Source organism: Tursiops truncatus, chromosome 14 (assembly GCF_011762595.2).
Source record: "Tursiops truncatus isolate mTurTru1 chromosome 14, mTurTru1.mat.Y, whole genome shotgun sequence".
Classification (NCBI taxonomy): domain Eukaryota; kingdom Metazoa; phylum Chordata; class Mammalia; order Artiodactyla; family Delphinidae; genus Tursiops; species Tursiops truncatus.
This window is the reverse complement of record NC_047047.1, coordinates 9571866-9599296: the sequence shown is the minus strand read 5'-3', so window position 1 is coordinate 9599296 and position 27431 is coordinate 9571866. Positions and strand designations below refer to the sequence as shown.

The 27431-nt window shown below is 46.0% G+C and overlaps 2 protein-coding genes across 14 annotated transcripts in view; one reads left to right on the top strand and one right to left on the bottom strand.

Moving 5' to 3' along the window:
* ZNF892 (zinc finger protein 892) overlaps positions 1 to 27431 on the top strand; it is a 64295-nt gene that overhangs the window by 7443 nt on the left and 29421 nt on the right. For 2 of the 8 annotated variants that reach the window (XM_033838728.2, XM_073791102.1), the window contains exons 1-2: positions 22119 to 23656; positions 24995 to 25084. The exons of 1 other annotated variant lie outside the window; for it this stretch is intronic. The gene's annotated coding sequence lies outside the window, so the exon portion shown is untranslated. Of the gene's footprint in view, positions 1 to 21918; positions 21971 to 22118; positions 23657 to 24994; positions 25085 to 27431 lie in introns of those variants that run through there. 5 more of the 8 variants (XM_019931091.3, XM_073791103.1, XM_033838727.2 and 2 more) reach the window with 3 other exon arrangements.
* ZNF514 (zinc finger protein 514) lies at positions 79 to 15273 on the bottom strand. Of its 6 annotated transcripts, XM_073791105.1 has the most exons (6): positions 14371 to 14979; positions 12535 to 12609; positions 11709 to 11778; positions 7984 to 8110; positions 7569 to 7664; positions 81 to 5200 (listed from the first exon to the last, which is right to left on the bottom strand). In XM_073791105.1, exons 4-6 carry the CDS (start codon positions 8102 to 8104, stop codon positions 4215 to 4217), a joined length of 1203 nt encoding a protein of 400 aa, XP_073647206.1. In that variant the 5' UTR covers positions 8105 to 8110; positions 11709 to 11778; positions 12535 to 12609; positions 14371 to 14979; the 3' UTR covers positions 81 to 4214. The 6 variants fall into 6 exon arrangements, with proteins under 6 accessions (XP_073647205.1, XP_073647206.1, XP_033694621.1 ...); XM_033838730.2 differs by lacking the exon at positions 11709 to 11778 and having other exon boundaries at positions 1104 to 5200; positions 14371 to 14978; XM_073791106.1 differs by lacking the exons at positions 11709 to 11778; positions 14371 to 14979 and adding an exon at positions 15240 to 15273 and having other exon boundaries at positions 1107 to 5200; positions 12535 to 12623.

The window sequence follows — 27431 nt, the reverse complement described above, 5'->3', positions numbered from 1 at the left end:
TGAAGAAGCTTTTTTTTTTTTTTTTTTTTTTTTCGGTACGCGGGCCTCTCGCTGTTGTGGCCTCTCCCGTTGCGGAGCACAGGCTCTGGATGCGCAGGCTCAGCGGCCACGGCTCATGGGCCCAGCCGCTCCGCGGTATGTGGGATCTTCCCGGACCGGGGCACGAACCCATGTCCCCTGCATCGGCAGGCGGACTCTCAACCACTGCGCCACCAGGGAAGGCCAGCATTTTTACATTGATTTGAATGTGTGTTAGGAGGTAACCTCTAAATCCTTGGAACTTCCTGAGTGATAGGATATCTCTGTTATTCATAGTGACCCCCCCAAGGACCATATCTGATAGTTTATGCTGATGAAGTGACTCGTGGTTGGCCCCTAGTTTACTCAAATGAGATGACTCAAGATGGGGACTGGCCATGCCTGACAGATCGATCAAGTGATTAGAGGGTTGGGGCTTTGAGGCACATGGTATCAGCCCAACCTGGGGGTGGAGGGCACTGGAGATGGAATTCAACTGTGTGGTCAATTGATCACGCCAACGTAATGAAACCCCAATAAAATTCTGGGCAATGAAGCTCAGGTGAGTTTCCTGGCCTGGAAGCACTCTATGTATTATTGTTACACATCAATATGCCAGAAGGGTAATGTGTTCCTGGGGAAGCCTCACATTTGTGCTGTTCCCAAACCTTACCCCATGTGTCTCTTCCTTAGGCTGGTTTTGATTTGTATCCTTTTGCTGTAATAAAATTATCATAATAAATACAGCACTTTTTTGAGTTCTGAGAGTAGTTATATATATAGAATTACCAAGTCTGAAAGAGTAGTGGGAACTCCCAAATTTGTAGCCAGATGGTCAGAAGGGTGACCTAGGGACCCCCAATTCATGGCTGGTGTCTGAAGTGAGAGCAGTCTTGTGGGTGACTGTTTCCTTAACCTGTGAAGTTTGGCCCACCTCTGGGTAGCTGGAATGAGAAGTCATTGTAGTGCTACAAAATAAAATAGCAGTGAATTTTCATATACGCATACAACAACCCCAAAAGATGGAACAATGCTAATCTATATTTGAAATTGAAAAATAATTACAGGAACAATGTAGTATTTTTCTAAGAAAATATTTGATTGGTAGTGTTCTAGAAGGAAAGATTTTCATCTAGTAGAAACTGTGCAGTCAGAGCACTGAGAAAACTTGGGCAATACAAGTTGTTTTTCAAATTAATACGTGGTTAGTGAGGACCTACTGGGTGCTCATTTCTGAGAGGAAGTGTGAGAAATGACCTGAAGCAGCTGATAATCTGGTTCAGGAGACAAAGTGGCAAGATGATAAACAACCCGTGACTTAAATAGATCAAGACAGTGATAAGAACTATCCCTGTCTATATGTTCATTTTTAAATACTTATGGATACAACAAATGCTTTTACAATTGCAAATGAATAAGACCTGACTTCTCATCAGTGTTCAAGAGAATTATTCCCCAAGGAGTGGACCTTTGAACAGGGTTCTGACTGATAATTAGGCTTTAGACAGTGGAGGGGGCATTCCAGGCTGGTGGAAAGGCTTGAGCAGAATGGCCCAGGCTGGGAAGTGCAGAGGCATGTCTTAAGTATGGCAGGCAAGCTAGTTTTTCTGAAATAGAGGTTCTTGTCAGGAGCAGCAGGAGATTAGGGCAGACTGAAGAGGGCAATAAATGCTAAACTGAGAGGTGAGCATTTATCCTGTAGGCAGTACAAAGGCTTTCAGGGGTGCGAATGGGTGCACACTGATGAGAATGGTTAATGTGGCCGAGATACAAAAGAGGAAGGGACAGATGTTAGGCAAAGACCAGCTACAAAGTTGTTGCAGGTATCCAGGTATATAAAGTGACCTGGGCGGGGGTTAGAGAAGGGCACTGGAGGGAAAGAATGTGTGATAGAGCAAACTAAGCTGTTACTAATGTAAAATATTTGCTATTTCTGCTTGTGAACTTTGAATCTCTGGGAAGAATTTCCCATGATTTTCAGGCTCCTAGGCTGGCATCATGATCTTAGCTGTCCAGATGCCTCCTGTGCCTTCTACCTGCCTACTCCCCTCTGCCAAACTCTTGTACCCCTAGATCCTGCTTGTCTGCATGGCCCCACTTTGAGCTGGTTCCCTGAATTCTGGGCTCAGCTAACTCATCTGGACTTTAAATGTTTGAACGACTGTCCTTAGTGCAAGCTAATTCCTTTAGCCAAGACTCCTCTGGCCTATGACAGCTCTTGGTCTTGGCTTCTCCACATAGGTTGCAGAGACATGATATGAACTTGAGACCCAGTAAGCTTAGGAATAACCATTACAGAAAATAGAAAGTGATAGCAAAGACACACAGATGGCTTGAAGTAACAAACGAGATAGGAAAATTGTTTTAGCAATAGTTGGTATGTCTGTATATTTGATTTTTGAAAAACAGTTGAGATATAATTTACATACCATAAAATTTAATTTTATTTGCACATTTCAGTGAATTTTGGTAATTTACCAAGTTGTTCAGCCATCACCATAATCCAGTTTTAGGACAGCCCCACCACCCCAGTGAGATTCCTTGAAATATTTGCAGTCACTCCCAGTTGCCACTCCCAGCCCCAGGCAACCACTGATCTGCTTTGTCTCTGAAGATTTGCCTTTTCTGGCCATTTCATATAAAGGGAACCATACAATATGTGTTCCCTGGCATCTGGCTACTCTCACTTAGGATAATGTTATTGAGGTTTTGATTTTTAAAATACCCATATTTTAATTGATGTTTAAAATTTTTTTATTTCAAAAATCCCAAATATAGTAGCATAAAGATCTATTAAAATTGCTTTTTGCTCGCAAAAACTTTAATAAGAGTACTCTACTGCCTCATAAAAGTAACATTACAGAGAAACAAGTGCATGGAGCTTTTGTGTAGAGAAGGCCTTCACTCTCTCAATCCCCAAACTATAGCTGTAAACCAGGAGGAAAGAAGTCCAGCAGTTAGGTGTATAGACCAGGGCATGGCACTCTCTGAACCTCAGATTCCTTAGCTGTAAAATATGGCTGGCCTAGGTCACTGGTGCCTCCACCTTCCTCAGCCTTCACTCTCTTCACCCACACAGCACCCCCTCTCCCATCAGTAACAGGATGGGGAGACAACACAAGTGGTTATAAAAACAACCCCCAGCAGGTAGGAAATCACCAGACTAGGTGGTCTCTTAGCTTCCTTTCAGCTCTAGATTTATGAATCAACCTTCCTCACATTCATTAAGCTCCCAGGGTTTCCCTTTTGGGTGAAGCCTTAATGTATGCTGAGGGTTTTGGATTTGGAAAGGCTTTAGTTAGAGAACACACATTATTACTAGTGGAGTTCATATAAAGGGAACTATACAATATGTGTAGTTCTGGCTTCTGGCTAGTGGGCTTTCCCAGTTTCACTAAATTCAGAGAGTCACTCTAGTACAAATTCTCAGATGTGCAAAAAGGGCAGAACATCCACCAAAGCCTTTCCCACATGCATTACATCCCCAGGGTTTCTAACCAGTGGGGTGAGCTTGCTGATGTTTCTAAGGGGAAGAGGTTTGGCTGAAGGCTCTCCCACATTCACCATGTCCACAGGGTTTTTCTCAAGAACGAATTCTCTGATGCTTAATAAGAGATGTGCTGTGATTGAAGGCCTTCCCACATTTACTGCTTTCTCAGCGATTCTCTTTAGTATGTATTCCTGCTGCTTAGTAAGGCAAGAAGAGAAGTATTACTGACAGCTTTTACTGTACTTGAGGAGTTTCTCTCCAGTATGGTTATCTGGTTTGTTTGTGGTTTTTTTGGAATAATATGTGACTGAAGGCTGTGCTATACTCATTACACAGATAAGGCTTCTCCCCAGTATAAACTGTCTGATGTTGAATAATGTGTGTCCATTAACTAAAGCCTTTCCAAATCCATTATGTTCACATAGTTTACTAGTTTGAATTCTCTGGTGTTTGATAAGGGAGGAGTTGTGACAAAAGCCCACTCCCTCTCTTGATATTAGCAGAGCTTCAGTTTAGTATGTCCTGTCTGATGTTTAACAAGGTCCTCCGACCAGAAGCCTTCCCACATACATTACACTCATATAATATATGTGTGTGTGTATATATATATATATATATATATACACATATATATACATACATGTATATTTTCTGAGGTTTAGTGGTGTGTGTACTCCAGCTGAAAGCCTTCCCACGTTGTCTGAATTCATAGGGTTTTTTTCCCAGCATGACTTTTCTGATGTTTAATAAGGGATGCAGTGTGAGCAAAGGCTCTTCCACATTCGTTACATTTATAGGGTTTCTCTCCGGTGTGAAATCTATAATGTTGAGTGAGAGAGGAACTCTGGCTGAAGGCTCTCCCACATCTATTACATTTGTAGGGTTTCTCTCCTGTATGAAATCTGTAATGTACAATGAGAGAGGAACTCTGGCTGAAGGTTCTCCCACATTCTCTGCATTCATAGGGCTTTTCTCCAGTGTGAGTTCTCTGGTGTTTAATAAGGGATGAAGTATGACCAAAGGCCCTTCCACATTCATTACATTTGTAGGGTTTCTCTCCAGTATGAAATCTATAATGTAGAACAAGAGATGAACTCTGGCTAAAGGCTCTCCCACATTCGCTGCATTCATAGGGCTTTTCTCCAGTATGAGTTCTCTGATGTTTAATAAGGGATGAAATATGACCAAAGGCTCTTCCACATTCACTGCACTCATAGGGCTTTTCTCCAGTGTGACATCTCTGATGGCGCCTAAGTTCTGACTGGAAATGGAACAACTTCCCACATTCATTGCATTTACAAGATTTCTTCCCTGGATGGGTTCTCTGAGAGTTATTTCTCCCTGAAGTCTCTCTGAAATCTGTATCACATTTATAGTATCCTTCTCCCATGAGAACACTGTGTTGGTTAACAGGGACTGATCTTAAACCCAAACTTGTCCCAAATTCACTCCACTCATGATCTCTCCTAAGGGTGGTAGTATATTTGTGAGTGAGTGACATTTCTTTCAGATGTCTCTCCTGCTTTTTTGGATGCATCTCTAACTGGTCATCACAAGCACAAGTTGCTTTCAGTTTGGAGGACCAGAGTTCATCTCTAATGTCTTTTTCCACTGATGCTATCCGGAATAATTCTTCTTTGGAAATTCCCTGACTTAGCATTGATTCCTTGGCTTGATGCCTTCTCTCCCAGTCTGGGGAAAAAAAAAAAAGACAGTCTGTTATTACCTGTTCTATGTGCCAAGAGGAAGTAAAGTCCTATAATAGATGTAAGATAATTAACCTTTAAAATAATATCTAGGGACTTCCCTGGTGGCACAGTGGTTAAGAATCCGCCTGCCAATGCAGCGGACACGGGTTAGATCCCTGGTCCGGGAAGATCCCACATGCCATGGAGCAAATAAGCCCGTGTGCCACAACTACTGAGCCTGTGTCCTAGAGCCCACGAGCCACAACTACTGAGCCCACGTGCTACAACCACTGAAGCTCACATGCCTAGAGCCCATGCTCCACAACAAGAGAGGCTACCGCAATGAGAAGCCTATACACCGCAACAAAGAGTAGCCCCCGCTCACCACAAGTAGAGAAAGCCCGCACACAGCAACAAAGACCCAATGCAGCCGAAAATAAAATTAAAAAAAAAAATTTAATAAATAAAATAATATCTAAAAGAGGTGTACAGTTTCTTCCAAGAATGGTGTATGTCTGAACAAAGTTTTGGAGGTGTCAAGAATAAGATACACAGGTGACTGGAGATTAGGAAAACCTGAGAGAACAGTGTTTGGACTCCAGGACACAAGATAAGTCCAAAGATTGTAAAGATGAGAGGAGGGTTAGGAAGATGCCCTCCACAAAATCTTCCCTCAGTCCACACCACACATTATTATGTATTATATAATATACATATACCATGTATTATATTACTGCATGTAATTGTGGTGGGCAGAATAATTATCCCCCAAAGATTTCCATGCTCTAATCCCAGGAACATATGTTACTTTACATGGCAAAAGGGACTTTGCAGATGTGATTAAGGGCACAGACCTTGAGATGGGGAGATTATCCTGAATCATTCAGGTGGGCCCAATCTAATCACAAGAGTTCTCAAAATCAGAGAAGATTTCCTGGCTGAGTCAGAGAGACGTGGTGTGAGAAGGACTCAATCCACCATTTCTGGCTTTGAAGGTGGAGGAAGGACCCCAGGGGCCAAGGAATGTAGCAGTCTCTAGAAGCTAGGAACGCCCCTCAGCTTACAGCCAGTAAGACAACGAGGAGCTCAGTTTTACAACTACAAGGAATTGGTACTGCCAACAACCCAAAGGGACAGGAAACAGATTCTTCCCTAGACACTCCAGAAAGGAACTCAGCCCTGCTGATACCTTGGTTGTAACACTGTGAGACCCATGCTTGATTCTGACCTATGAACTGTGAGATAATAAACATGTTGCTTAAAGCCTCTAAGTTTGTGACAGTTTGTTTCAGCAACAACAGAAAGCTAATACAATAACAGTGACCCTTCTGAAGAGTAAAATGACTGGCAATGCCTAACCAGGGCTCCCAGAGGCCAGATTCTGAGCCAGTAGGTCTTGTGTGGCTCCTGGGGATATGAGTGTTTATCAAGCTCCCCGAGAGATTCTGAAACACAGCCATGTTTGCAGAACATGGTAAACAGACATATTGATGATGAGACTAGATCCAGACGTCAGACCCTTGCCCTCATTCTGGAAGGAAACAAGATCAAGAGAGTACTAAATACAGAGGAGATCAGCATCTTCCCTCTCTCTCCTCTCTTCTAGGTTCCCATGACGAGGCCCAGCCTGTGCTGTCAGGATTTGAGCCCTGCTTTCAGGAGCATTAGCTCTGGCCTGGGGCTGATTCTGCCTCAGAGATGGACACTGACACAGACTGTCATCTCCAGTATGCTTGGGCTACACACGGGAGTCAGGAGAGCTTTGTGTCCATAATTCTACCCCAAGGGGTGAAGCCTACGGGGTACTCTCAAATCACCTAGGAATAAACAGTTTCAAAGAGGTTCCATCAACAGCTAGTAAGGAGTAGTCTTTGTTCCTGGAATCACCTCTGTTGCAGCTTAGCTTAACCAAGCTTGAAGTGTCCTCACTTTGATCTTCCTGACTTTATCCATCAGGATGTCCTTGCCAGTAACCCTTTAATTTCTGGGCTACTTAACTGTTCAGTCTGGTTTCTTGCTAACTCTCTTAGCCCTGCTGATACAGGATTGCTGGGCACTTACATCTGTTGTTCCTTAGATTCCATCTAATACTGACCGTGTGACACCTAGTGATGATGCACAGCCCCAGGAACCCTGAAGGGTGGGCAGAGATAGGTAACAAGGGAAATAAAAACACTAGGGAAGAAAATGAACATCTCTTCTTTTCCCACCAGAAAAACATTACAAAAGCCTACAAGTATTCAAAATACTGGTGTTGAGGGTTCCTGGCAAGTGACCTCACCCTTTCAAAGAAAAGCCCCCTGACCAAGGGCTCAGGGGAACTTCCCGCTCTCGGTTGGGCCTTATTATCTGCTTTGGTCCAACTCACTCACCTGCGGGGGCACCTGTTGAGATTTCTCTCTCCAAAATACAGGGCTCTTCCCCTTCCTCCAACCGGCAGATCACATACGGTTTGGACATTGGAAACCCTGGTGGAAAGGAAAAGGATCATGACTGTGTATGTCAGAGGTCAAGGCTTGTAGACAGCCTCCAAAGAATAAGCATTGTGAAGTATCAGGAGCAGAGTCATGAAACTTCTTATTCTGAGTTCATATGGAGTGGGACTTTTCCTAGGAACAAGGAGTAGAAATACTGTATCTCTGGGTGCCAAAGAGAATGTAAATGTCTAATTCCAGAATCCCAGGGCAAAAATCAGCCAACAGGCCCAGACACCCCTAGCTTTTAAACACCAAAGAAATAAAGATGGCATGATGGGCAGGCTTTGGGCTTTGGAGGAGCTGAGCTCACCCAGGGAGGCCAGGTTCTTGAAATTCTCTAGCATCACTTCCCGGTACACATCCTTCTGAGTAGGGTCCAGCTGCCCCCACTCCCACCGGGTGAGTTCCACAGCCACATCCTCAAATGTCATCAGGTCCTGAAACACAGAAGACACTCTTGCACCCTCGGGAGCACACTCATGACCCTGGGGAGGAGAGTAGACTGGTGTCTGAGGAGAACCTCAGGATGTACGGGAAGGGATTCCGAGAGTTCCTAGCGACCGCAATGCCCCTGTTCTGGGTTTTATCATCTCAAAAATATTTTAAGCTGCTCCAGGGATTGTGTCATCCTTACTACTTGGCATCCCACCCAGTGCCCACATATGTCAACATCAAGTGCTTAGAAATGTAATCGGGGTCTCAGGAGAATCAGGCCTACAGAGACACTCTGCTTATATGGGAGAGAGAAATACAATCCATTTCCTCAGTTTTCCAGAGGTTTCACTCTCAATTTAGTGACATTTAAATAGAATCAATTCGAAGTAACAAACTCATGTACTCTGCATTCTGAAATGCAATGGTATCAGTAGTTTTCTAATTAAGTATTTTTGAAACTTGTGACCTAGGATTTCAATGACAACTGTTGCTAAGGCCAAATAAAATCATTTGGGGCTTAGAATAACTTATCCCCAAAACAGCCTGCCAGCACGCAGTTCACTGGAAGTATATCAAGTGGCCTTATAGTGAATCAGTTAAGACTTCTGCGAGTTTGATTCACATAAATCCTCTCCCCCAAAGCCTAATCATTTTTCAGTTCCTGAATGTGCAAAGTTGAGAGTGAGACCCTGGATCTCAGGTCCCCACAAGGTACAACCATTCTGTGGGTCCCAACCAGAACTATCCTGTCACTCTCTATAACAGCAACACTCTCATTTGACTTACATTGTACAGTAATCCATAAACTATGAACTATAAAGCAGATAAGTGAACGTAGTACTGTTACTTTCCCCCCAAAACGTTTAAAAGTCAAATCCCTTTTAGATACTAAGGTTTCCATAGAATAGGCCAAAGTAACAATTTTATATTAAGTTAAAGGCAGTCCAGGATAATCAGATGTGGAAAACTCACTACTTTAGTAACCTCTTGTGATTGATTATTATATTATTTGTTCAAAATATTCATTGGCCCTCCCTACAAAATTGATCTTCCTACGCCACTGACTCAGGTGTGGCCAAATACTCTGCTTTCACAGATGGAATGTGAAGGAAGTGACATGAGCTTCTTAATGAGCAAAAGCCTTCAGGGTCAGTGGAGGTTCTGCAATTGCTTCTTTTTCCTCTGCTTTGAGAACAGCAAACGATCCCAGAGTGAAGATGTGGGGCAAAACCACAGCTTGTGTGTAACGTGGACAAGAAATAAACCATTGCTGCTGTAAGTCTCTCAGGGTTTGCTGTTGTTATCACAGCATAACTAGCCTAAACGGACTCATTAAAAAAGCTGGTACTCCAAGTAGGGTTCTGCCACGACAAAAAGCCTAAAATACGTGACACTGTCTTCAGGGCCAGGCAGTGAGGAAACTTACTGGCAAGATGGCAGCCCATGTAATTTGGTGCTGAACTGTGGGGTAAAGCTGTTGCTGCCGTAACTTGAAAGACGAACAGTGCAAGCATGAGCTTGTGATGTTACGAAAAGAGGAGGGAAACATACTATCAGTAGTATGAGTTGGTTGTCATTGGCACTGTCACTTGACAGTATTACAGGAAAACCAAAAGAAATGAGCTCAAGAGTTTGCTGATTTGCAAAATAAAAATGGAAGGCCAAAGAAAGTGTCCAGAAACTCCAGGACTTGCAGGGTTGGAGAGTTAACCAGTTCTCGTTTCCAGCTGGTCAAAGACAAAATAAATATGGCTTTTGCATGACAGAGGCTGATTAAAACTCAGCCTAATGGCAAGGACCAAATCATGGGTGTGATCGTCAAACCTTTTGTTTAAACCTCTTATTAATTTCAGATGGCTCCCAGTAAATCCTTTCAGTGGGACCAATCTGTTCAGAGTGACTAAAAGTATGGTTTTCCCAAGGAAACCCCAAAAGCTCCACAATTAAGTCTAAAGAGAGGGGCATATTTCAACAAGAACTGTGGGAAAAAGCTGTTGACACAGGGAGCTAATGGAAGGAAGTACACAAAAAGCTGGTCGAGTTTTTGAGAGTTACACTGAATGTTCATGACTTGCAACAATCCTTGGGCCATCAACCTACTCAGGCAGAATGAAAAAGCTGCTTAGCCCTCAAAAGAGTTTATCCTCCAACATCATCTTCATATGTGACCAAGGGGGATACTGCAAAAGGAAGGAACTTCTGGAGGGCAGAGCCAAGAGCCAGGGAGAACACTGGACTGGGGAGCTGTACCCAGGGAGCAGAGCCACTGCACATAACCAAAAGACTTCCCCACTCCCGAGGCCAAGGTCCTCACCAAGTCTGCCCAGTGGAATTTTTTTTTTTTTAAGAGATCTTTATCGGAGTATAACTGCTTCACAATTCTGTGTTAGTTGCTGTTGCACAACAAAGCGAATCGGCCATATGCATACTCTGCCCGGTGGAATTTCCTAACTGTTCCAGACCAGGGACTGCTGGGCTCCTCCCACGGTTCCCCTTTCTGAACAGGGGTGTTTACTGTGGTTATCCAGCCCCATTGTTCCACTGTATGTGGGATATGTGGATTCTTCTTTCAGAGATCTCCATATCCAGAGGAGAAATATCCAGACCTGATGTCCAAAACATCACACCATCCAGGACTTCAGTCCTCATGCTCTGACTGGATGGGGCTTTGGGGTTATATCTCCCCTGGGGAGAGATTTTGTGTGCAGGAGGGAGGGAAGTGAACATCTGTGAGCAAGAGAACAGACAGTGTAATTGTTTGTTCAGAATGTTTACTGCCCCTCCCTCTGGGCCCCTTACTATGGGAGGCTTATACTTCCCACCTCACGGACATTAGGCATGGCCACGTGACCTGCTCTGGCCAATGGGTTGTGAGCAGAAGCAGCACATGCCAGTTCTCAGCAGAAGCCTGGAGAGCCGGCTCCTGAGCCTCACACTGCACCTTCCCCCAGCCACGAGAACGACACACCCCAGAGGAGGGCTGATCCTTCAGCCTGAATCCCAGAGTGAAGAGGGTATGGATGGAGCAGAGTCACGGCCAGCCCCCTAACGACAGGTAACGTATAGAAGAAACACACTTCGTTACCGTGAGCCAGTGAGAGCTGCTGTTGCTACCGCAGCATAACTAGACGAAGCTCTCTGATATACCTCTGAATGGTGCACATCAAGGCCAAAGAGGTTTAAGCTCTTTATTACTCTACTAATTCCTTGAGACAATTCCTTATTGGTGAGGGTTTCCCCTACTGACTAGAAAACTAATTATGAATGTCTATTATCAAGCCAGAATCCCACCAAACCACCATCTTGGATGCTAGGAAACGATGCAGGCTGGCGTTCACGGCCCTCCACTTGGCTCTCCCTTCACATCCAGCCTCCTACAGCCAAACCTGAATCCACCTCTACAGTCAGTCACCATTAACCCCTGCATCCCCATCGCAACTGAAGCTGACGAGGACTAGGCAACTCCATGTGCCAGAAGACTCCAAGAGCCACATGAGGTGGATGTGGTACTGAGTGGTTGAGTCTGCAGCCAGACAACCCAGATCTGAAACTGGCTCCCCCCCCACCCCGCCATTAGCTAGATAACCAGGACCACGTTACTTTATCTCTCTGTGCCTTGGTTTCCTCAGGTTGCCTCTCTGTGCCTCAGTTGCCATTCTTCAAAATGGGACTGTTTTAAAGATGAAATTAATTAGTATAAATAAATTGTGTAGAATAGTTCCTGATGCCTATTTGGTTTTCAGCAAATAATAGCTTTTATTATTTTCATCATTATCATCCACATGATTATCATCCTCATTTTACAGTTGGCAAAACCAGGGCATTGAGAGCTTCGGTGATTCATCCAAGGTCACGCAGCCAGAAGCAGGGAAGTTAAGTGTGTTGCCACACTAATCCGGGAAGATAACATGTGCACGGGGGTCCAGCCTCAAATGACCTCCTCACCTGCCCGAACCCTCAGAACCTCCTTGTCCCCGCTTCTCCATGCACCTTCCCCAACCTCTCCAGCACAGGCTGGTTCTCCTTTTCCCAAACTCTGATGGAAAGGCCTGTCTATGCCATTCCATCTGCCATCAAACCACGCACATCCTTACTGTGATTGGGGCTGCATCCCGGGTGTGAGAGTCCCCTCCCCTCCGTGGCTGTGACATCTCCAGGGCCAGGGTGCTCTCGCATTACTTGGTACTCACCACGGTGCCCGTTACAGAAATAAACCAAAGGGTCTGAGTGAGTGCACGCTGAGCAGAGAGGAGAGGGCCCTGGACGAGGGGCAAGGAGGCCAGCAAAAGCCCTGATGGGCTCGGCCTCCTGCAGAGCAGGAATTGGGGTCAGTTCCCTTTGGCAAACCAGGAAGCTCCAGAGAAAAGGAGGCAAAACTAGCCATAGTTCAGGCAATTGAGGAAACATCAAGAGAACCCCAACTCACCTGGGGCCTGGCCTTCAGGAATAAGCTGGCTGTTCCCTTTTCTCCTGGGCATCTCTCTGGAGGAAGAGCAGGGTCCTGAGAAGGGAGAACTAGGAAGGTAAAAGGAGACATAAGGAAGGCTAACCCTCATGAGATTTACAGCTCCCAGACTCCCCAAGTCAGTGTGTCACTTCCATGGTTCTGGGGACAAGGCTGGGCCAAAGGGAGCTGACGGACGGGCTAGAGGCTGCCCTTGTACACAGCTGCGTGAGGTCCCCACCTGTCCATAGGCCACAGCAAGCTGTAGGTAGCTGAAGTGTGACCACAGTCTGGCCATTCTATCGGAGAGTTATTTACTGGGCCTCCAATAATGCAGGTCATTTACTAGGCCTTTTGAAAATATAAATGTGAATAAGAACTTCAAAGAATTTTAATGTAACCTGAGGATATAAGACAGGTTAACAATACAAAATAAGGCCTAGGACGAGGCCACATAGGGATATAGGACTTTTGGGAAGAAGTTACACCTCTCCCCTTATCCCTGGGAAGCAACGCAGAGGCCAGCTCTTCCTGAGAAGCTGTCCTCTATGTTCTTAAGCACCATTAGGTCTCTAGAGTGTATTTTGAGAGCCCCTCTATTATAGGCCTTTGTATCATACTCTTTTTAAAGTCTTCAAACAAAAAACTAACCCCAACCATGCCAGAGAAGTGGCTACGGCCACCACCAACAAAAGTAGGGAGGTAGGCGGGCAGCGTGGTATAGCACAGGTCAGCACTTTTCAAACTTTAATGTGCATATGCATTCCTGAGGATCTCGCTAAACAGACTGGGTCAGGGGATGTGGGGTAGGGCGTGAGAGTCTGCATTTCTAGAGAGCTTCAGGGGAAGCCTGTGCTGCTGGTCTACAGACCACAAGGCATATAGGAAAAAAGAGGGGGTGAGAGTCCCAGAGATTTAGCCCAGTTCTGTCATTGGCCAGTTTTATGACCCTGAGCATGTGCACTGAAGAACTAAAATGCCCACCCGGGACTTCCCTGGTGGCGCAGTGGTTAAGAACCCACCTGGCAATGCAGGGGACATGGGTTTGAGCCCTGGTCTGGGAAGATCCCACATGCCGCAGAGCAACTAAGCCTGTGCGCCACAACTACTGAGCCTGCGAGCCACAACTACTGAGACCACGCACCTAGAGCTCGTGCTCCGCAACAAGAGAAGCCACCGCAATGAGAAGCCCGTGCACCACAACAAAGAGTAGCCCTTGCTCGCCGCAACTAGAGAAAGCCCGCGTGCAGCAACGAAGACCCAAGGCAGCAAAAATAAAATGCCCACTTGGTGAAGGGCGGGAGATTCTAAACTAAGAAAGGAATGGCTTAAAATCTCCTGGGTCACCTGGATTGCGCTCTCCCCAACACTGGGGCAGACGGTGGTCACAGGAGGTGCCCACCGTGTACACTGCTGACCTTGTACCCAGCTGCTCCGGAAGAACATTATTACTTAATGAAGTAATAAAGGAAGTGGGTGGCAAGGCTCCAAATGGCCCCACTGTCCTCTGATCCCTGGCCAAGGGCCACTCCCTCACAGGTCTATTGCCGTCTCCCTGCCACAGCAGGAAGAGATCCCCTCCTGCTCTCCCCTCTGTCCTCTGGCCTTTGGGATAAGTCTCCCATGGCCATGCCCTCCATGGTCTCTGGATGCTGGGACTTCACGCTCATTAGCCTGGAAGGCACCGCCACAGGGAAGGCGGTTGCAGGCTCTGCCTCTCCAGTGGGATTCCCCGGCCCTTTCCTAGGGCCCTCCTCCTCGACCCAGCACTAATCCCCCCAGGAGGGGTCTGGCCCGCGGCACCCTCGAGAGCCAAACCTGATGCTGTGGAGTCCATAGCTGGTGCTAAGGGACGATGTCCTTTCACTAGGTCCAAATCTCTGTCCTCCGGCCGGGTCCCTGCGGTCCTCCCGGGGTTCAGGGAGCGGGGAGCAAGCTGGGTGACACCAGGCATTCCCACTCCGGCAGCGACGCCCAGCCAACCCGCAGCGCCCAGAGCAGGGCTGTCAAACCCGGGTCCACTTCCCAGCGGCGCGCAGCATGGCTGCGGGGGCGATGCTCTTCTCCCGCTCCCACTCCCAGACCCCTCACGCGCCCGGCCTCCGCCCACGGGCTCCGCTCCGCCGCTCTCCTCCTAGGGACCAGGCTCTGGAACCCAGCTCTCACTCAGAGCACCAGGAAAAACGGCCCCAGCCACACCTGCGACCTCGGTGCCCGCTCCTCCACTGCCCGGAGGCAGCAGGGATTCTGGGGAGAGCCTCACAGGGAAACGACCGGCCCCGCAACTCTGCGCCCAGCTCCAGGCCTCCTCAGCCCCTCGCAGGCGGGCAGACGAAGGGACACTCCCCACTGTGTCACGGGCTCGGGGCGCGGTGCCCAGCTCAGGCCTGCGCGCCAGGAGTAGCTAAACCCACAAAGATCCAAGGGACGCCCGGGTTCCAGCCCCAGCCCCGCCTCCCGAGACCCATCCTGAGCCTGCGCAGACCGGCCACCACGCGAGGGGGCGCGGCTGCAGGGCGGGACCCAGCAGCGCCTGCGCCCTGGCAACTGGGGAATCTTGGGTGCTGTGCTCCCGCAGCTGCGGATGGGGAAAGTGGGCATCAGCTACGTGGATGGAGGTGTCACCCTGCTCCCAGCCACGGGCAGGGAACCGGAAGCAACCCCCATATTGGGAGTGCCTTTAGTACCTGGGCCGGAGAGCCTGGCTTGGGGCTGCTGAACAGAAGTCACTGGAGATTTGTTAAAAAGCCTGGGCCCTACCCTTAATCTGCCAAATACGAATTTCTAGGAGGCTCTCCAGACATGTGTATTTCTTATAAAGTGCCCAGGAGATCTGATGGCCCATGGTGAGGCAGGAGATAGATGGGTCCCAGGCTGGAAGGGGCCAAAATAGGAGGAAGGAGGAGAAGCCAAGCGCTAGACCGCTTATTTCTCATCTCGAGGTCGAGGAGACCTTCCTGACTACACATGCGCAGAAAGGCTCCTTGAAGGTCAAAAAGGGAGGGGCCGCCACCACATAGTAGGTGATGTCAACCTACCCATAGGCCTCTTCGCTAGAATCCATCTTGGCTAAGAGGTGCATGCGCACATATGAGAGGACCCTGAGATATACCAAATACGAACTCAGAACCAGGCAAAGCAAGATGGTCAGCCAAAGGAAACGTGGAAGAAATGCCCCATAAAAGTGATTCAAACTACCACAGTGGCAGGACCCTCTCTGAGCCCACCTGTGTGCCTATCCACACGTACCCTTTTTCCTCCTAAAAAATACTTTGTTTCACTACTTTCTGACTTTATGTGGAAATTCATTTCTACACAGCTGATGGGCCAGGGCCTTGTCACTGGCCACTGGTCCCTGGTGGTCTGAGGCTAGGATTCAGCACTCCCACTGCCACGGCCTGACTTCAATCTCTGGCTACAAACCGAAATCCTGCTTCAAGCCGCTGCAGGCCAAGGCCACCTGAGATCAATTGCAGGCTACTAACTGCATTCTACAGGCTGTTAACGTGCCTGTCTTTCTCCCACTGCCCCCCGGTTTTGGATTCAGTGAAGGGTGAACTCAAAGAAGGGAGGGCTTTGGACTCCCTCCTCTTCTGGAAACGCGTATCATCTAGGACCTAAAAGAAATGGAGAAACAGTCTGGATATTAAAACAGTGGTTCTCTGGGGGCACTCCTTAATCAGAGAGGGGATTTGTGAGGACTGAGAGGTTGATTTATAGACCCTAATTAGGGGTTCAAGGAAGAATAACCTATTAAATCAGGGCAAAAAGTCCACTCTCCTTTTTTTTTAATAAATTTATTTTTGGCTGCGTTGGGTCTTCGTTGCTGTGCGTGTGGGCTTTCTCTAGTTGCAGCGAGGGGAGCTACTCTTTGTTGTGGTGCATGGGCTTCTCATCGCAGTGGCTTCTCTTTGTTGCAGAGCACGGGCCCTAGAGTGCGCGGGCTTCAGTAGTTGTGGCACGTGGGCTCAGTGGTTGTGGCTCACGGGTTCTAGAGCGCAGGCTCAGTAGTTTTGGCACATGGGCTTAGTTGCTCTGCGGTATGTGGGATCTTCCCAGACCAGGGCTAGAACCCATGTCCCCTGCATTGGCAGGCGGATTCTTAAGCACTGCACCACCAGGGAAGTCCCCATTCTCCTTGCTTGTTCTTTCAATCTGTTTCACTTTTCTGCCAGCACTTCTGGTGGCACAGATGGCCAGGGTGGTACAGCAACTGCCCGGCAAGTAAGCCCTCTTTCTCCCAAGCCGAGGAGGTGTGGAAAGGGGGTGCTGCCTGGGAACCATGGCTGGCACAGGAGTTTCTGTTCTCTTCTGTGCTCTGGAACCAAAAAGGGGAGGGTATGGACACATGAGAAAAGAGCGTCATCTCATTGGTGGCTGACATAATTAGAAATGGAACTGCTTCGGATGAACTTGAGGGGCTCTGCCTGCCCCTGATACCTTTTCCTTTAGGCATCGGCCTGCTACAGTGCCTGACATTTCCCACTCTTAAATTCCGTCCTTTGGGACAGACCTTGAGCTCGAGGCCCTTGTTACAATCCTCATTTGTTACCCTGGAGAGTTAATCAATAGCTGACCAGTGATGTCTCTTCCCCGACTCCGAGTGCTCTGGTGCGCCATTTGATGCCAAGTGCAGTCAGGGGAGCCCTGGTCCCCAGCAGCCTGATAGGTTTCCCCATTACCCCTGACATTCCCTTTTGCTGCTCCTTTGTACTCAAACCCTTCTCCCATCCCAGCCCTTTGTGATCACTGCTCTATTCTGTGCTGTAGTTTTCCAGAATACCTTATAAACAAGATTATACAGTATGTAACCTTCTGAGAGTGGCTTCTTTCACTCAGAATAAAGTCCTTGAGATCCAGCCATGTTGTCATGTGTATCAGTAGTTCATTCCTTTTTGTTCTGAGTCCAGCTCTCCTTTACGGAAGGTTGTCAGAAGGTGCTGTACAACACATCCACTTACATCCTATTTACCAGAACACATGACCACACCTAGCTACCAGGAAATGTAGTCTTTATTCTTGTGCCTGGCTAAAATTCTATTACCACAGAAAAATAATGGGAAATATCAGATTTTAAGAACAATACTCATAATATTTTATCCAGAGGAAAATCAGATAGCAAGAGCATCTCTCTAACTCACATTAGCCTGAAGGAGATGGCTTACTCTAGTTTAAAGAGCTAAAGGAATTTTAAGAACTAATTAAAAGAAACAAAAATGTGAAAGACTGGCTGGTGCTTTTGAAAGGCAGAACTGAAGCACAGAGATTTCTGCAGGTCCAACGTGTGCTCTAGCAGACAGAGCCTCCTTAACTAATGTGGGATGTTAGAGCACCACCATGTGACTTACCTGGGTAAGGAGTCCCACGGTAAAAACAGGAACCTGTTCGCAATTAGGGCTCAGGCATATACAGTCATTTAGGGTGGACTAAAAATCCAATGGTATCTATTTTGAAAAAAATATATTAAACAAACAAAGGTATAGAAGTAGATTACCAATCTGACCTGGAATCAGACCTAGGCATCAGAAGAAACAATGCTTTTCAGGTATAGCCTAAAATTGTGCCTGAATATTTCTCTTCCACCTCACCTACCCAGCTTCTGATGATACACATGCACCCCAGGAAAAGAGAGGTGGTAGTAGAAAATAAAGAATATTACTGCTACCTAGCCAAATCCCTTTGCTAGGGGACAAACCATCCTCTACCCCATAGACTGAGTGGTTAAACTGAAAACACTTATCACTAAGGGCCCATGCTCTTCTGCTAAGATAACGCCTCTTAAAAGGCCACATGCTATAAAAGAATGATGTTTTCTTTTGACAGAGAGTTTGGAGAGATGTAGATCTGGATACAGAGTACCAGGTAGTAGCAGCAAAGAGAAGAGACGCTCAGAGAAATAAGGTCAAATGGTGTCCAAGAAGAGGGGTCTTAGAATTGCAAGAGGGGGCCTGGGAGGAGCTGTTAGAAGCACACTGCAGCAGTTCAGGAGACAGCAACACAGCTGAGCAAAACAACGAGACACAGCAAAACTGTCCGCTGAAAATAGGGACACTGCAAGGCCACACTCCACCCCCGCCCCACCTGTCTCATAGAGAAACACCCATGAAAGGGGAAGGCTAAAATCCTATGTTGCAGATTTTTTTTAAACGACCATCGTTTCTTTGACATGCCTCCCTTTGAGAGGTGGGCTGTAACACCCTACCCTTGAATCTGGGCACGCTTGTGACTGCTTCAGCCAACAGTGTAAAGCAGAAGTGAACTGATTTTCGAGGCTAGGTCATAAAAGGCCATGCAGCTTCTGTTTTGTTCACTGGGACTCTCTCTCGGAGCCCTGAGTTGCCATGTAAGAAGTCTGACCACCCTGAGACCACCACGCTGTGAGGAGGTCCAAGTACAAAGAGAGGCTACGTGTAAGGACTTTGGTCCACAGTCCTGGTGAGCCCAGCCATGGATGCCAGTCCATGTACCAGACACACAAGTGATGAAGACACTTGGGTCCTCTTCACACTGGAGTCAGTGTGAAGCAGTGACAGACCACCCTTGCTGTGCCCTGTCCAAGTCCCTGACCCACAGAAGTTATTGGCATAATAAACGTTGTTTTAAGCCACTGAGTTTGAAGTGATTTGTTACACAGCAGCAGATAGCCGTAACATCTTGCAGTTTGGCAGAGCCCCCAGCTGGCAGGCCTTGTTTTATTCTAAACAACGTTGTTTCTTGGCTGTTCAGCATCCGTATGCCCTTCCTAACTCTTCTAAGAAAACTGGCTAAAGTTCTCTTAATCTTTCCAGCAACATGGCAGATTGGGTTCCCTGAACAACCCTAACTGGAAAAAACTAAAAAAATAAAAATGCTGAAAACTTATAAATCATCTCTCTAAACACACAGGCATGAAAGTAAGGAATTTGCAAAGTTAAAGAAAAGAAAGAACGAAAACAAAAAGATACACTCACCCCAATGTTCACAGCAGCATTATTTACAATAGCCAAGATATGGAAGCAACCTGTGTCCAGCAACAGATGAATAAGATGTGGTATAAAATATTCCAGCAAAGAATGGGGGTAGGTTGGGCTGGGTCTCCTTCAATGGGTATCTGCTGCCAAGGAGGACAGTGGACTTGTGTGTGTACACACACACACACACACACACACACACACACACACACAATGGAATACTACTCAGCCATAAAAAAGAATGAGACTTTGCCACCTGCAACAACATGGATGGACTTAGAGGGTATTATGCTTAGTGAAATAAGTCAGACAGAGAAAGACAAACACTTTACGATATCACTTATATGCAGAATCTAAAAAATACAACAAACTAGTGAATATAACAAAACGGAAACAGACTCACAGATATAGAGAACAAACTAGTGGTTACTAGTGGGGAGAGGGAAGTGGAGAGGGGCAAGATAGGGATCGGGGATTAAGAGGTACAAACTACTATGTAAAAAATAAATAAGCAACAAGGATATATTGTACAGCACAGGGAATATAGCCAATATTTTATAGTAACTATAAATGGAGTATAATCTTTTAAAATTGTGAATCACTATGTTGTACAACTGAGACTAATATAATATTGTAAATCAACTATACCTCAATTTAAAAAAATAAGGAAGTGTGAGCTAGAGCCCTGAGAGGTGAGTGAGCAGTAAACCCAACTCTTACCCTGCTAAACCCTGGAGAACTTAAGCTCCCACTCTGACAGCAACCTGGGGAGTTAAGGTAGCGATGAAACCCTAAGGCCTGCCCAAGGGGAGGGAACTCTAAGAAACTCACCCAGGACCCACAAATTTCCACTCTCAGCATAAGGCTAAACGAATAACAAAAACCACCTGGGCTTCCCTGGTGGCGCAGTGGTTGAGAATCCACCTGCCGATTCAGGGGACACGGGTTCATGCCCCGGTCTGGGAAGGTCCCACATGCCGCGGAGAAGCTGGGCCCGTGAGCCATGGCCGCTGGGCCTGCGCGTCCGGAGCCTGTGCTCCGCAACGCGAGAGGCCACAACAGTGAAAGGCCCACGTACCGCAAAAAACAACAACAAAAAATCCACAGAAGGGAACAGCAAGAAAATATGTCTTGGACATTGTAACTTTTCGAAGTCCTAATCCTCTTGGAAGGTCCAAACCCCTTACTATAGCACAAAATCGCCCTCCATCTGGCTCCAGGTCATGGTTATCAGCCCCTAAACCTTATCCATCAGCCACTCATCTTGCTACTAATTCTTTGCACTTTTATCCTCTAGCCTATACCTTTGCAGATGCTATTCTCTCTGCATTTTTTCTAATTACTCTTCTTCAAGGATACCAGTTATAGGAAGCTTTTTCCAACTTTCTTGGCCATAGTTAATTGCTTCCTCAGTTGTACTCCCAATAGTGTCTCCCAATAGTGACATAATTGTAGAACACACTGCTTTGTGTTGTAACAATTTCACATTCTGATTTGTCCACTGGAACACGAGTTCCTTTGGGGCAGTAACTGTGTCTTGTTTGTATTTGTAACAATGCCTTGCCTACGGCAGGCAATTTAGGTTCTTTGAGTGCAAGTGTAGACTTGTTCCTGACTGTAGAACTTCATCACATTCTTTGTATAATCTCAAGTCTTCCCTGAAGCTATAGAGCAGTGATTCTTAGCTTCAGCTGCACATTAGGATCACCTGCAGATCTTTTCAAACTCTCACTCCTCATAGTGGGCCCCAGGAATCAATGTATCAAAGCTCTTCAGTGATTCCGGCGTGCAGTCAAGGTTGAGAAGCCCTGCGAGACTCCAACGAGGGTCCTTCCAGTAGCACCAAGGAAGACAGGCTGGTGTGCACTCAAAATGTCGGGAGTCGGGCTACCTGACTTACTCCTGGGCTCTTCTCTTTTCTGCACAAAAACGTGCACATACCCAGCCCCATCCTCAGAACCAAACTCTGCGTCACTCCTGCCCAAATTTTACAACCAAATTCCTTAAAGTGAACAAGCTGAAGCGGAAACAAGCCCCTTCCGAGGGCCAGAAGACTCGAAGTCGTTCTCAGTAGGGACCGGCCCCCAAAGCTAAAAGAGGCACATTTCCTTAGGACGGCCCTCCCATCGGAGGACTGGAGGGACGTGACATCACACATAGGCAGCACTTCGAGGCTGACCACAAGCCTCCCAAGCGTCCACGACTGTTCCCTCTCCGCGCTCAGGTTGCCGCACTGCCGCGTCGGATCCGGCTCGGCACCGCCCACCCCTACATTAGAAGGGTACGCTTGCGCAGATCGTTAGACATCAAATTAAAGCTCGCCAACCGCTGAGACTTCTGGGAAATGGAGTCTGCCAAAGCCGAGCATTGGTGGGGAGCGCGGACGTCAGAACCCCCTGCGCCGGCGCACTGCTTTCCCGACCTGAAAAGGCGCCGTCTTCCTGGGTCGCGAGCAGTCTGTGCCGGAGGTGAGGGCTGTGGGTGTGTGTCTTGGCGGAGCCGAGTGAGCGCAGCGGCCGAGAGAAGGGGACACTGAGAACTTGGGGGAGGTGCTGTGGGAGTAGAACAGGTGACGCGGGCGGAGCCAACCTGCAGAACGTCTGAGTGTGTGCGTGTGTGCGCGTAAGTGTGTGCGTGTGTGTGTGTGTGTGTGTGTGTGTCGACGTTCCGGCTCGGACAGGTGCGGACAGAAAGTTCTCCCCCCAGCCCCCGTGTGTGCGTGTGTTCCGTGGGAAGTTTGGAGCCTTCCTCTGCACCTCCCGTACCTTCTTCCCGTAATAGGTGCTTAATAAACGTGGGTGGAATTGACACTAAATCTAGGGTGCCGCCCACTCCAGTCCCTCCGTTTTTCCCAGAAATAGCATCAGATTGTCTCGTTTAGCTCCCTACCATAGGCCTCCGCACTATATCAGGGGACCTTCGTGGAGGAGGTAGAATTTGATGTGAAAAAAATAGGAAAGAAGTAGCGAAGCATTAGGCAGATTTGAGAAGGAAATGCTATGTATAAGAGTGAAGTATCGAGGAACAGTGGGGGACAAGGGTGGGGAAAAGCACAGTGGGGTCAGAGCATAGAGGATCAGGACGAGACACGGTCAGCAGGGTGGATTGTATGGGACGGATCGGGGACTGACAGGACTAAAACTGTTTTGGTACAGTTATTCTAGAGTTTCCATCCAGGACTAGAGAGGGGAAGGGACTCGTGCAGGGAACCAGTTAGGAACGCTTGGTAGTGTTAGTAGTCCTGAAGCAAGCTGTTGTGGACCTGAATGATGATGGTGTCGGTAGTGGGTAAGGATACAAATGACATTGCAAAAGAAGACTCAGAAGGATCTGGTGACTAACTAGATTTGGGAGGAAAGATAGCTAGATAAGAGTTTGAATTTGGGGCACCTGGGAGAATAATAGAACATCTGCTAGAAATGTAAGGACAGGGAGAGGAGCTCATGTGGGGAATTGCATAGGGGGAGGTGGTTTTAAGATGCCAACAAAATGTCTAATTGAAAATTCTTAGTCATTTGGAAATGCAGGATGAGTTTGGAAGAGGGGTTGGGACTAGACCCCGGAAGCATTTCTGTAGAGGTGGAAATGGAGCACCAGGTGTGCATGGACTTTCTGCGGGATAGCGGGAAGAACGCTGTACGCAATCTGAGCCTTGGGCAGCATCAGAAACTTGTCAAAACAGTCAAAAAGCTGCAGAGAAATAAGGAGAAAAGGACTGTCGGAATTAGAGCTCAGAAATGCATTGGCAGTTTTCAAGCATGCGGTTTCAGGTGTGTGAGGGGTGGCAGGAGCAGAAAAATGGCTTTGAGAAGAGTAGGTGGTGATGATGTGGCATCAGTAGGTATGTAGAAGAAGTTTGATCATGAAAGGAAAATCTAAATCAGAACTGTTTTGCCAGAGGGAGGCCATGGGATTCAGTGAAGATAATTTCACATCGAGGAGGATTATATCTGTTTGCAGATATGTGAAGAAGCTCCTGAAGCGATGGGAGATGCTGGAGAAAGGAAGAGTGGGTCATGCAGGAAGCAGATTCTGAGAGGAAACAATGGTGGAAAAGAAAGTAGGACACAGATGTAGGACGCTAAGGTAAAGTCCTGGAGAAGAGACATTTCCGTTTTGCTGGCCTCACACCCAGGCTGCCTAGCACATAACAGGTACTTGGAAATATTGGTTGAATGGGTTGGTGTTGGGCAGTAGAAAGGAAAGAAGCTTTCATTTATTGAACAGACTGTAAGATAAATGCTTTACATTAATTGTCTCATTTACTATTATAACTGCCCTGTGAAATAGGTATTAAAAAACAGGGGATGGGGGGTCAACAGTTAGCTTAAGTAACTTGCCCAAGCCTTCACAGTCAGTAATCCAGGCCTGTGGAATGCTTTCTACCACAGTCCTACCTTGCTCAGTGACTCACTCTTGCGAAGCTTCAGTGTGGTGAAAGACAGTGTTCTGCTGAAATTGAAGGGTAGCCATGGAGGTTTGGGATAGCTGTGTAGCTAAGATGGGAACGGTAAAAGCTTTCTAGGCGAGCACTCTTTGAAGGTATAGAATAAGAATTTGAAAAGCATTTTCTCCAGAAATACTCTGAGATCCAGAAATAGGGAAAGGAAAAACAGAGGTGACCCTTTGCTGGCAGTGATTCCATGTGAATGTGGTGGATTTGAGGAGTCCTGAGTACCATTGAGAGCTTACCAAAGTGACTGCTGGTGGAGTCTAGACCTGACGGGGACTGAAGTTGGCCTGGCAGGGAGCCCACAGACGATGAGCACCTTGGGAATACTAGCTGGTCGTTTAATGACTGGGGAGCTTTTATGCTCACCTTTGTTTGTAATTTGGTTAATACTCAGTGTATTAAAGTTATAATCTAATAAATGAAACTTTGAAAATTGTCTTTAAGCATTTAAACATTGAGCAGTTTCAACCACAATTTCAGATGTAGTTCAGCTGATTTGTTCAAAAAGTTCTAATGCTTTAGACAACATATACAAATACTTTGATCCCAATATTGTGGCTACACTTACACTTAAACCTACTCTAAAACAGCAGCGACACAGTGTAATTAATATTTTCTTTATTTCTACCTTCCTAGGACTCCTGACACTTACTTAGCATATTATTCTAAATGCCTTACACGTATTATCCTATTTAAGGATCACAATAACTTTATGAGATGTGTACTTTCACTATCCCAGTTTTACAGATGGGCAAACTGAGATGTTAAGAAACTTACCTGAGGTCACACAGGTAGGAAGAGGCAGAGCTGGACTTTGATTTCAAGCGCTCTGCCAGAGCCTTTACTCCTATACTCTCCTGTATCTCTAAATGCTAATTTTGACATCTCCATAGGACCCAAGGGTAATATTTTGAGACCCTCCTGGGGATGGAGGAATCTTGACAGACCAAAAAGTGTAAGAATACGTATTGCCGCAGACAACACAAGTTGGAGGCTCTGGTTGCCAACTGATGTTGTATATTTGTTTCCATTTGTACAGGTATCCTCTTGGCCTCCTAGCAAGATTCAAACCCCAATCTCTCCTCAGGTTGAGATTCTTTTTTATAGTTACACCAAACTTCTTTTTCCAGTAAGTTTTGTTTTAAGTTTTTGCCTTTCACATAGGTTTTAGTTTTTGCAAACTGTTGTTCACCCTCAAGGCAATATTCTTTTAAAGTTTGCTTGGCCGGTGTTAACCCGTTGTCTAGTAAGTATATATTGATCTAGTCTTTTGGCATTTTTGAAAACGTAACTTACCTTATTAGTATCTTATAATTAATAAGACCAGCTGGAGGGCTCATCTCCTAAGGGAAGAAGGATTAAGTCTGCAGTTACTTTGCCTCTTTAGAATCTGAGGTTGGTTCATTGTGAGGAGCCCATGTTCTTTCTACCTGGTCCCATTGCTGGTTAGTCCTTCCTGTTTGGGGTATGGAATTCCTATTTCTGGGATTACTTTGTTTATCCCCTTTTCCTAGGTTTCTTTTTTCATGCTTATGTGAATGAATACAACTATATATCTCAAGAATACGTCTATACTTTATGAATAGTCTTACAAATAATAGAAAAAAACAAAGTACTATTATATATAACTAAAGGCTTGAACATTGCCTTCTTTGTATTATAACCATTTTTAAAATGTTTTATATTAACCTTTCTATTTTGAATGAAACTCACAGTTTTTCAAAATTCAAGTGATTTCATTTGGCAATAATAATTTTTACAACTTGGTCAGTGGGAGCCAGAGTCATCTGATTTTTTTCCTATCCAGAGATGTGGAAACAGCTCAAATTCTAAATGCCCAAAACTGTACTTCTTAGCTTTCCCTCCAAAACTACTTTTCTGTCGCTCATCTCTATGAATGGTGCCATTATTCACACGTTGCTCAGATCTGTGACCTGGAGTCATCCTTGCCTCTCCCATCACCTTCAGCCTCCGCTTCTAATCTATGGTCTATTCTTAATATCTCAACAGTAATTCCCCTTCTCTCTATGTCTGCTGTCCAGTTCTTCATCATTTCTTGCTTAGTTAATTGTAATAGTCTCCTCACCGGTCTACTCACCTCCTCTGCTCCCATTCTGCCACAGCTACCCAGAGTGGTATGGCCGCCTGTGTCGGGGGTGCCCAAGATCACCCCTCATTCAGGGATTTGTTAGCAGGACTCAGGACTCAGCCCATAGTTATACTCATGGCTAAGATGAGGACAGTGATCTCGCAAGGATACACAGCCAGATCATAAGGGGGACAGATAGGCAGAGTCTGGAGGAACCCATGGGAAGTCTTCCTCATGCTCTCTCCCTCCCATGAGGGGTCACACAGAGCACTTCCTCCTCCGACAATGAAAATGCAGCAGCATGTGTGTGATGTGTCAGCCCAGATAAGTTCTTTAGACTCAGAGCCCAAGCTTTTTAGTGAGGGCTAGCCACGTAGGCACCTCCTGCCTAACATATACCAAAATTCCAGGCCCTCTAGCAAGACAGCAGGTGTTCAGCAGAAACCATATTGTTTGCACAAATAGTTTAGGCATAATGGCCCACCCTACCTCTTAGGAAACCCTCTTAAAATGGAAGTTCCCAGACCCCAGCCAAGGGCCAACATTGCAAGTAGATGTTCCCAAGAATGGCAGTCTCAGGTGTGCTATAACTTTCTGCACACCTCCTTTCCTTCCTTCCTGTTATTTTTCCTGTACACCAAAGTAAACACATAACTCTTATTTAAAAAAATCAGAATATAAGGAATTGTAAGAAATAAAATAAAAATCACTTGTAATGCCACCACTCAAATTCCATTTACATTTTAATATATATTCTTCCAGTCATTTTTCTGTACGTGTGTGCATGCTCAATTATGTAATTTTAAAAGTGTGCATTCTTCACTTAATATTGTGTGAATTTCTATGGTTTTTTTTCCCTTTAGATTTTTTTTAACAAAACATTACAAAGTTGAAGTCTCCTAGGTATCCCTCCCCAATCCTATTTCCCTTCTTTCCCAGAGATACTCACAATCTGTTGCTTATTGTCCCATATAGATTTTTGTAGATACCATTTACCTGTTTTTAAATTTTATATAACTATTACATAGTAAGTCATTCTATAACTTTATTTTTGCTCAGTAATTATATTTCTGAAATTTATATTACTAACATGAGGTTCTAGTTCATTCATCTTAATCAAGGTATAATATTCACACACACATGCACATATAAAATCACAGTTTATCCTATTGATGAACATGTAAGTTGTTTGCAGTTTATTACTAGTGATCGTTCCCCCAGTGATTTGTGATGCCACTTCTGTCATGTGTCAAGCTTTCCTACCTGCTTTGATATGTTTTGGTATTTTCTAGTCTATTGGTCTGTTATCTGTGTGGCTATCTTTTCATGAAAATAAATCATTACAGCATAGAGGTTAAAAACTACTAGCCAGACTGGGGTTCAAATT

Excerpts from the sequence above, each read along its gene's own strand:
- ZNF514 (XM_033838729.2), bottom strand. The coding sequence starts at position 14,506 with ATGCCTGGTGTCACCCAGCTTGCTCCCCGCTCCCTGAACCCCGGGAGG. Across the intron at positions 8,111-12,534 it reads TCCTGAAGGCCAGGCCCCAG|GACCTGATGACATTTGAGGA; the intron begins GTGAGTTGGGGT and ends TCTGTGTTTCAG. Across the intron at positions 7,665-7,983 it reads CAAGAACCTGGCCTCCCTGG|GGTTTCCAATGTCCAAACCG; the intron begins GTGAGCTCAGCT and ends CCTTTCCACCAG.